The sequence below is a fragment of the Wolffia australiana genome, chromosome 12 (assembly GCF_029677425.1).
Source record: "Wolffia australiana isolate 7733 chromosome 12, ASM2967742v1".
NCBI classification, from domain to species: domain Eukaryota; kingdom Viridiplantae; phylum Streptophyta; class Magnoliopsida; order Alismatales; family Araceae; genus Wolffia; species Wolffia australiana.
Genome location: NC_135846.1, coordinates 3,556,632 through 3,567,582, shown reverse-complemented (window position 1 = coordinate 3,567,582; position 10,951 = coordinate 3,556,632). Strand labels below are relative to the sequence as shown.

General features: G+C 40.6%; 1 protein-coding gene across 1 annotated transcript; it reads right to left on the bottom strand.

Moving 5' to 3' along the window:
• Positions 1-4,529: 4,529 nt before the first annotated feature.
• LOC144710542 (ferric reduction oxidase 2-like) lies at positions 4,530-10,346 on the bottom strand. The gene is made up of 8 exons (XM_078584350.1): positions 10,132-10,346; positions 9,475-9,571; positions 9,207-9,389; positions 7,804-8,038; positions 7,019-7,346; positions 6,395-6,638; positions 5,114-5,793; positions 4,530-4,988 (listed from the first exon to the last, which is right to left on the bottom strand). Exons 1-8 carry the CDS (start codon positions 10,313-10,315, stop codon positions 4,849-4,851), a joined length of 2,091 nt encoding a protein of 696 aa, XP_078440476.1. The 5' UTR covers positions 10,316-10,346; the 3' UTR covers positions 4,530-4,848.
• Between the last annotated feature and the right edge of the window lie 605 nt (positions 10,347-10,951).

Genomic DNA, 10,951 nt, shown 5'->3' with positions numbered 1-10,951 from the left:
TGCGCCACATGCATTAGTCTCCTGGCGGGGATGTCTCCCAGCCGCGCGCCCCGCACACGCAATGCGCGCGCCGCCCGTGCGGCCGCTGCGCGGTCTCCCGCACAACTCCGCACGCTACGCCCGCGGCATGCCGCCCGGCCTGCGCATCCCGCACCCGCGTGCGGCGCTTCTCGCCCCCGCGCACAGCTCGGCGCCGACGGGTAGCGTTGGCGCCCGCGCGTAGCGCTTGGCGTTGGCGCGCGGCGCTTGCGCGCGCGCGCCTGGGCAGTTCAGCCTGTGCGCCCAGCACGCACGGGCCGTACCTGATTCGTCCCGCCTTGGGCGTGGACGGGCGCGTGCGCAGTCTACCGTGAATCACCACCGGCAGTGGAAATGGCCTAATAGATCAGGTATTTGGATATCGCTATCCATAATGACTCAGTCCTTAGAAATGTCGTGAGCCAAATACAAGGGCAATCCTTCCCAATAAGCACGTAGGCCTCTGGGCAAGGAATGCCGACTAGTTAGGGGCCTAATATATTTCTAACTAGATTTATCATAAAACACTATACTATCAACTTGAGAGTATCAGAATGATAAGTCACTTAAAAGCAAGTTCAGTTTGATATTATCTAATGTAATATGGATCAAATCTTGAATCTGAATAATCAATTTCAATCAAATCAGAATAGTAGAATGAAATCTGAAGGAAATTCAAATTCAATTCAACAATACAAGCCAAAGCTTCTAAGCTCAGTGCGATCAAACTAAATCAAATAACAATCTCAATTTAATTCAATTGTGTTAATCGTATTCGATCAGTTATGAATAATCAAAAGTAATTGAGAAAGTCAAAGTCAAGTCAATTTTACTGATTGATCAAATTTTGATCACAAAGTGATCAAACCAACTAGATATATTGGATATGATCAGCTATGATTAAATCAGTGATAACATCAACTATTATCAATTGAAATCAATCTTTAGAATTAAATGAGATCAATTTAGAGTAATAGATGTAATTGATTTCAATTTACTTTATGAGAGAAAATAATGTTGGTTGATGCCAATCAAGGTTATGATTGATGTATTAATCAATTAATCAGATGTGATCAAATCAAAATTAGGTACACCAGATGAGATGAATTATTATGATTAAACTGGATTAACAAGTACAAATAAAATCAGTTGAAGAGTACTGTCACAACCAGATTAATTGAATTGATATGAAATGATTAAATTCAACTAATAGGTATACACACAATTTTTCCACATCAATGAAAAACTAGAAGATATCTTGAAAAAGACCGTCTAAGAGGTTTATCAGTTCATGCGACAAGCACAAAACTGCCATCTCTGCGGTCAGTTTAAAGCGGGATCTAAAGGAGTCTGATAAGCCGAAAATAGGGGTAAAAACTATGCAATTTTTAGCCCTTGTCGTTGTGGATTTTGGCTTATGCAATAAAATTTATAAGAACTCCACTTAAGACGTATAGTGATAAGTATGAGTGTCGTCCAAGGGAAGCTAGTAAGGAATTCAATTTGGTGATTGTATTGGTCGTTTCACTCTGATTAAACTGAATTTGATCTTGAATGAGGATCAAGTCACCCTAATTAGATGAGAATTTAGAAAGGGGGGTTAGAAGAGTTAAGATGAATAGAAGAAATATGGAGCTCTAAAATGGCTTATTTGATCCTAATAAAAGGATCCAAGAGGTCAATTAGAGAGGTTAAAAGGGAATTTTTAATTTGAGTTTGGTTTGTTTTTTGCAACTTTGATAATTCAGACCTGAAATGGGGGTAATTTAATCTCCTAAGAATTAAAACTAAAATTTTTTAGAGTTTTTCTTTGGAATGCAATTGAATGCTTAGTTGAATCCCTCGAATTCTCCTCTCAATCCTAATCAGGGCTTGTACATGCCGCTCAAGCCAAGCGATTTAGAATTTCAGATCAAAACCAAGAAGAAGAAACAAGAAATTGAACTAATCTCATTCAAAATGCACAAATCCAAATACAATCAAGGAAAAAGTACCGGATAACTTGATCTAGGGTGGGACTCCTCTCTGTCTTGCAGCTGTGATAGAGAACCATCAAGAATGAGCCCCTCCTCTTGAAATTCAGCTTTTATACCTAGGTTACATGGTGAAAATCACCATTTTACCCCCGTTTAGTAATTAATATATTTCTATCAATGTAGGCTAGATCTGAATGATCCAACCATACAGATAGAAAGAGGGGATCAAGACGAACAAATCCATAAAAAAATCATCTCAATCGGACTTCAGGATCAAAAGTTATTAATAAATCAATTTTAACCATTGGATTAAAATTGATTTATTTCTTAATTCACGCAATGATGTGTCAGCAGCCTATTGGTTTCCGCATTTCAAATATCTTTGGCGGGCTCTCTCTCATCGCGCCACGTACCCCACCTGCGAAAAAAAGAAAAACAAAAGAAAAATCGAAAAGCGGGATTTGCATATGCATCGCTACGCACGTACCGGTGCGTTTCTTTATACCTTATCCATTAAACTGTCGCCACGTCACCACCCGTGCACGCGCGTTGTATGCGCTGCACGGGCGGTGTACTTACCTCCTGCGTGTAGCGCACATCTCATATCCGTTGGATTTTAATCCAACGGCTATGATTTTGCCACGTCGACGCGGCGGAAGGCATCGGCGCGCTTTTTCAACGAAGCCCTTCATAAAACAGATTATTGATATCTGACGCCGCCCAGAGGTATTTGTATATATGTCCTTTCGGCACTCTCTCTCCTCCGATTTTCTCTAAAATTAATAATGCAATTGCAAATAAACCCTGAATGATTTTAAATTGGATCTTTACGCCTGCCATGGCGACCGAGAGCTGTTTTCAGGGTCTTTTGCAACGAAACGTTGCAAAAAAGGCCCCGGAAAGTCTAGAAATTGCATAAATACATTTTTTTCTCTTATAAATATGCCCTTTTTTAATAGAATAAATGCATTTCTTCTTGAAATAAATCCCAGAAAATTCCTAAAAATTTGTAAACAATTCTAGAAAATTCTAGAAAATTCCCTGATTCATTCCCATGTTGATAAATGTCGAAATAAAATTTTAAATGTGCCATTTTCATCCAAAAATAATTATTTCGACCTTCAATAAATCCTTACAAATTCATATAATCAACAGAAAATTAGGGAAAAATCAGAAATTACTTGAAAACATTATTTTCGTGTAAATATATGATAACAACCCAATTTTAAGCCTTTAAATGCATAAATCATGCTAATAACATGAAATAAAGACCGAAATTAGGGTTTTATCAGAGTCCAACTAAACAGTATTTCCACACAAATAAAATTTAATTTAACAATAGACTAATAAGACCTTAACACATATACTATACTCGTTATGAAATCAGCTGCTTGGATTCAATATAAGATCAGATATATATATAGGATGAAACATGCGCAAGATTTAATAAATATATACAGCTAGGATTCAATATAAAAGGATCTATGCAAACTTATGATATACATCTCATATGCGGTCAATGGAACAAGCATATCCGCCATTATTGTCAATTCTCTCTCTCCTCTTCTTTCTCTTCATCTTTCTCATATTCATAAATGAAGCGAATGGGCGCCAAATCTCAACACTTCCCTCTAGTGTTCACCCGCCCAATATCCATTCGCTATCTGATATCGAACAATCAATTTCCAATGTATGGATAAAATCAGGGTGGCTTCAGATACAAAATATCAGACATATATCACATATCCATCCAGTATCGGATATCAGAACCGATATCATGGCCACCAGAAGAGGTGGATGCTCATACCAGATATCAAATCTAATATCTGATATCGAAAGTGGAAGAATATATTGAAAAAATTGGCATCTGGATAATGATATCTGATATTCAGATATTTAAAAAAAAATGTATTGTCCCATATGGGAAAAATATAAGCTTACAATATTATAAATACGTTTGAAATAACTTGTGTTGAAAAAAAACTGTGCTCTAGCTTTTGTGACTACTATATGTAAAATTGGCCCATATTGGGCTCCGCAATTCACACAATCTGGCCCATTTTTTACTCGGCCAGACTAAGTATGGAATATTAAGTGAAATCATAATTGAAAACCTTCAAGAAAATTAATAAACGCTAAAATGTACTATATATAGCTCCCAATAGCTTAGATTTGCAAATATAAATTATTTAAAATATATTTTTATTCATATGTCGGATATCAGAAAACCCTTGGAACAGATAACAGTATCAGATATCAGTACTGTAGCAACTGATATCTTATATCATCATCTGGTATCCAGATATCATTATAAAAAGATATCAGATAGCCCATTTCCGAGATCGGGGTTTCGTATCCATCCTGATATCATCATCCGTTGTCTAGCTTTGGGGGGTGGGGGGATTCAATAATATTAGCAACCTATTATTGAATTCTAATTTTTAAAAATATTGAAAATATAGGTGAAAATATTAACCGATATCTGATAACGTATAAGTACAGTTCCCATATCCGCCTATCATTTCATGCGACAAATGATCCAGAAAAAGAATATTATATAATATAGAACTGGCAACCACAGAGAGAATCAATTGAGCTACTAAGCTGGATCCATGATCAAAATTGATCATCAGAGCTACGCGTGAAATCCTTAGCAAGTCAATCAACAAAGCCAACAATCTCGTGACAAGCTCAAACATTTTTTTATATACATAGTAGAAGGTAATCGTAGGTTCATGTCTTCAGCTGTTTGTCTTGGTGAAACTCAATTACACCAGAATTTCTTTTGTCTTAGAATCTTTACAAGCATTTCCTCCTTTACTATCTCAACTGTCATCTGCAAGACCATAAATCCTCACCAGCTGAAGCTCATTGATTCATAGTGCAGGTTATTAGCAAGCCCTGATGAGCAAATCTTCCCCACCTCCTGCCGCATCCCTCTTGGCCCACTAACCAAAACGCCAACGTTCCCCTTCTCCTCCTCCATCAGAATCCCTATATTTTCAAGATTTTTAAAAATTAGAAATCAATAATAGGTTGAAGCTCCCACTCTATGAAGTCGGGAGTTTTCTTAAAGGGTAAAGATGGGGGAAGAAAAAAAAAGAGAAATAATTGCTTACTCTTGAGATCAGGCCTCCTCCCAAACTGCACATTGGTGCACTTCACAAGAGACTCCTGGGGCAAGCTCTCCAGTTCTCGTTCCATTAACTTTGACGTTCCCACGTCTGTAACCTTCACTTGCATGGCGTCGCTGGCGTACCGTCGCTTGCTCCAAAGAAACGCCGTCGTCGCCGAAAGAACAATAACCCCGCAGATGATAAGCAAGTTGAGAAGCGCCTTGGCAGTATAAGAGTAGACTACGTTGCTGTTGTGGTCTTGAGGGTAAATATAATAGCGATTCATTATACCTAACAGGATAAGGTACCCAAGGAAAGAGGAGGCGATAATGGAAGCTAGCATGAGCCAGCTGTGAGGACCCAGAACAGCGGTTAAGGGCTGATGCTCTAACTTGGGCTCGAACCAGAGCTTGCGGATGGGGGCTACGTTTTTGGTGGGTTCTTGATCTCTGGTAACGAAGGCGTTTATTTTGAGATTGAGTTGGGAGATGTCGCAGTGGTCGTCGGATATGGGAAGGAGGAGATCAAGCATGGCGAGGTCGGCCGTGTTCTTGAAGGCGCAAACGAGGTGGATTCTTGGCGTGGGGTTGTCTCTTGCGGCGCTTCTGAAGATGAACTCGCGGATGATGGAGATGAAGGGTGTGATCCCGCTGCCGCCGCTGATCAGAATCAGTGAATCGTACCTAGTGATTGGAAAAATCAAGATCAGGAAGATGGCAGGTAATCTATATGACTTGTTAATCTAGCGGACGTAATACAGAGTGAACTTGTTATTTTTCTAAGACGATCATTAATTAATTCATTCATGAATTAAAATAGGTGAGAGTTGTATTAAAAGTAGAAAACTGTCTTACTTCAAGAAATAATCCATTTGTATGCTTGTGCATTATAAAGCCTGTCAAATCCTACAGAGTTTAGGCCTGTGACTATGGAATTGCCCTTATACGTACGTGGGTCATGAAATAAAACCTTGGCGAAAGAAACAAAGATTACAAAGACGGCAGGAAATGTGTACAACTTGTTATAAATCAAGCGAAAGGAAAACATAGGTGACTTGTAAATCCTTGACTCGTTATTATTTCGAGCGTCAAAAAAATCCTAAAGCGATATTAAAAATAGAAAAATAAGTTAATTAAGCACTGATGTATGGAACTGTACTCATGCGTGAAAATCTTATCACATGTTTCAGAGTTTAGACTTTTAAGCATGAAATTTCCATTCAATGCAACATATAATCGCATGAAAAAAAAATATATTTATCATGAATGGGTGATGAGAGATAACCTTGAGAAGGTGTCTGAGATGGGGCCATAAGGGCCTTCAAGGGCAAACTCAGGCTGGTTTTGGGGGTTACTCGAAGAGAGGAGCTGGTGCAGCTTCTGTGTCCAGGAGCCTTCTTTCTTGATGATGACGCTCAGCGTGCCGGGCTCTAGCTTGCTGTTGGATGCCACTGTAAAGGGGTGCCACTGGAGCTTAGAGATGGCTGGCACGTTGAGGAAGACGTTGCTAAGAGGGCCGTAGTCCAATCCTGAAAAAACAGGAAAAATATGAATCTGACGATGTTGCTGATAACAATGATGATGGTGGTAATGATGATAGATAACAACGATTATAGAAATTAATGACGATCATGATGAAAGATGAGAGTTAAAGAGGATTGAGATAATGGTTGATGATGGTGAGGATGATGGTGATTGCGATGTTGACGATAATGATGACGAAAGATGAAGAATAAGAGAATGAAGATAGGGATGAAAGATGGTGAAGCAAATGATGATGGTAACGATAGTGATAGTAATGAGAAGGATGAAGACGGTACGATCTTATGATAATGAAATCTTTGACAATATTCGAAGTAACAATGATTGGAGGGTAACGTTCTGAAATATGACTATGGAGAACTCTTACTGGTGCTCTTCGCAAAGTTTAGCTCCACAGTTTCACCAGGAAGAAGGCGGGCAGAGACCAAGCGGATACTTTCGCGGGATTGCAGGAAGCGCAAGAACCGGTCAATCATGAAGAGGTAGACGCCCGGAAGAATGAGAGAGAAGTAGCTAATGCCAACATGAAGAAGGAAGAAGACCAGGAAGAGAACGTAGAGCTGGTGAGAATAGAAGAAGAGCTCGAACATCTTGCGACGGAGACGTGGTAGCGTAGTAACCCAAAGAACAAGCCCAGATAGAAGAGCGAGCTCTCCAGCGAGGTTAGAGATTCCCGTGTTTGCCCATTTCAGCATCTGCGCATTGATTCATATCCCACCAACTATCATAAGTGTCTATAAGATATCTCCCAATTATCATCCACCAGAAAAATGAAGACTACAACAGCAAAATATAACGATGCCCGGTTGAAAATAATGAAGGGGTACTTTATTTGTTGACGTCAACAGACGCCTAAATAAAATTTAGATTATAAGCCATAAGAAATCCAGAAATTGAAAAATTAAAATTATTATACATCTTTGTAAAAAAATTAAATTCCAGGGTTACGAAATCAAAATTAAAGTGTCTGAATTTTAAGAAATCTCCATTTCCAGCTCGGATTTATCTTTATGTATATTTACACTAACACAATAACTAAATATTTGTTACATAATTGGTCGGCTGATAAGATGACACGCTGATGTCAACCTTATTGTAATCGTACCCGTCAAACCTTATTGTCTTTTAGGGAGATAGGGAAGTGTTCTTTACCTCGGATAGGGAGTCAGTAGATGCCCAGTAAATGATGTACAGAATGCCATGGAGAGTGAAGAGGACCATGACTATGTTTCCGAGCCAGATATGATACTTGATGCTGCCTTCCGAGGTGAGGCCGAACAATGGCAAAATCGAGGACCCTCTTGTCACAGGAAAGAAGAGGAAGGCAAGACAGAGGTTTCCTAGAAGGCCTAGTCTGAGGCCCGCTGTCTCAACTTTCAGCTGCCACCTGCCATGAAGGAGACAAGCGATTAAATTATAAACGACTAGATTCATACCGAAGGAAGCGGAGGGGGAGAGAGAGAGAGAGAGAGAGAGAGAGAGAGAGAGAGAGAGGCCATATTTTCCTACACTTATGACCTTCCTTGGAGGCCAACTCCTGAGTTATCTTGGAGAAGCCTCCAGAGAGAGAGACACAGAGAGAGGGAGAGACATAGAGAGAGACACACAGAGAGAGGGAGAGGCAAAGAGAGAGGCACACATACGGAGTGAGGGAGAGGCAAAGAGAGAAAGAGTCACTCACAGATAAAGGAGAGGGAAAGAGAGAGAGACACACACAGAGTGAGGGAGAGGCAACGAGAGAAAGAGACACACACACAGAGAGGGAGAGGCAAAGAGAGAAACAGACACACGCACAGAGTGAGGGAGTGGCAAAGAGAGAAAGAGAGACACGCAGAGAGTGAGGGAGTGGCGAAGAGCGAAACAGACACACGCACAGAGTGAGGGAGTGGCAAATAGAGAAAGAGAGACGCAGAGAGAGGGAGAGGCAAAGAGAAGAGAGACACACACAGAGTGAGGGGGAGGCACACAGAGATAGGGAGAGGCAAAGAGAGAGACACACACAGTGAGGGAGAGACACAGAGAGAGGGAGAGGCAAAGAGAAGAGAGACACACAAAGTGAGGGAGAGGCAAAGAGAAGAGAGCCACATAGAGTGAGGGAGAGGCAACGGGAGAGAGACACACACAGAGAGGGAGAGACACACAGAGAGCGAGAGGCAAACATAAACAGATACAGAGAGAGAGAGAGAGAGAGGCAAAGAGAAAGGGACACAGAGAGGAAGAGACGGAGAGAGAGAAAGACAGACACAGATAGAGAGAGAGACAGACAGACACAGAGAGTGTGTGTGTGTGTGTGTGAGGAGAGAGAGGGAGGGAGGAGGGAGAGGGAGGGCGAGGGAGAGGAAGGGAGAGAGAGAGAGGGAGAGAGAGGGAGAGAGAGGGAGCGAGAGAGGGAAAAAGATGGAGATGGAGAGAGAGAGGGAGAGAGATGGAGAGAGAGGGAGAGAGAGAGGGAAAGAGATAGAGAGAGAGGAAAAGAGATGGAGAGAGAGGGAGAGAAAGGGAGAAAGATGAAGAGAGAGATGGAGAGAGAGAGAGAGAGGCCATTTTTTTCTTACACTTTATGACCCTTCTCGGAAGCCCACTCCTGAGTTATCTTGGAGAAGCCTCCGGACAGGGAAACGGAGAAATACCAAGTAAGAAGTGCGATGAACATGGTTAGAAAGGTCAACTCTGTCCAGGAGACGATCCCTAAGGGGCCGGTCACAATTGCCGGTCTCTTCCAGAAGGCAGCCCTCTTGCTGAAAATATAAGGAAATGAAATTATGGTTTAAATGTTTGAACTGGCGTTTCGTATATTGGCAGAAGATTTCGACCAAACGATACCTTTGATTTTCCCTTGTTCCCTGCTTCAGATATGCATAGAAGCAACCGAGTATGGAAATCAAGAGGATAGAGGACGTGTAGATTAAGAGATTGGTCCCTGAAAAAAGACCGAACTTTTCCTCATGAGGAAGCAGAATGAAAATAATAAAGATACATTTAAGAGGAAAAAATTAGAATAAGAATAATAAAAAGAGTAAGAGGAAGAAAAATAATCCTACTAACTGTAAGAAGGGAAATAATAATAAGATGAAGATGAAGATGGTGATGATGGAACAGATACCATTTGAAGACTAGAAAGAAGATAAGAATAGCAGTATTAATAGTAATAATAATAATAACAACAAGATGGTGATGATTATGAGGATGAAGAACCAAAAGAAGAAGAAGAATAGTACTAGTTTGAGATAATGATGCTTACAATGATGTTGATGATGATAATGATGATGATGTTGATGATACTGATGATGATGTTGTTGATGATGATGATGTTGATGATGATGATGCTAATGATGATGAGATGCTACTGATGATGCTAATGATGATATTAATGTTGATGATGATGATATTGTTCAAGACGATGATGTTTTTATGATGATGTCGTTGTTGTTTGATGCTGATGATGTGAGAACCAAAATAAGAAGACGTAGAAAAGAGAACCATGATTTCCGAAGTAGGTTGAGCTTGTCTCTGCGCGAAGCTTGGGCAGCCATTTTTCCCAGAACTGACAAGTCGGCGCCACCATCCACAAGGCGATGTACCCAAGGAAGATAAGCGCGGCCAGCAGCCTGATGCCTTCCGCCCACTTCTGCCTTGGGTTACCCATTCCCGTCTTTCCCCCCATCTTTCCTCTCCCTCGAGCATTCGCCTGAATTTACATTGAAGTCGTTTATATAGGGCCACGAAGCAGAAGTCTGAAGCTGCAACGAGACAATTGGCTGATTCAAGAGACTTCGAAGCCGCCATCAGGCGTCCTGTTCATCTCTTTAATAATATCTATCACGCTCATCATCTTTTTAAGGTCATAACGCTGGTTTATCATATTTATCTATTATTTTGATCGACGAAACTCTGATCCAGCCCACACAGAGATGGTGTAAGTAAGCAATGTTATTCACAAGTTTTACCAATCTTCCGCCGTTGAGGTCTCAAAACTTAGTCGTCAGCTCTCCTGGTAATTTCACCGTCGCCATGTATAACATGCATGCGATTCCATGAAAAGATTACTGCTGAACTTCCTAGACCTCTCCTTGAGATAAAATATTGAATACTAACGATGAAGAAAACCATTAACTCTGAGACTACATCAAACTATGAATTCATACAACTTAATTGGAATTAATTTTGTATGGAGGAGTGAGAGTAAAATATGTTAAGTCGTGGGCCTAATTTGGATAATTAAGTTTGTAACGTATTGCCGTGTTAATGAGGAAGTTGAGGTGATTAATGGCAGGCAACAGTAGCTCGCGGCTTTTGGTTG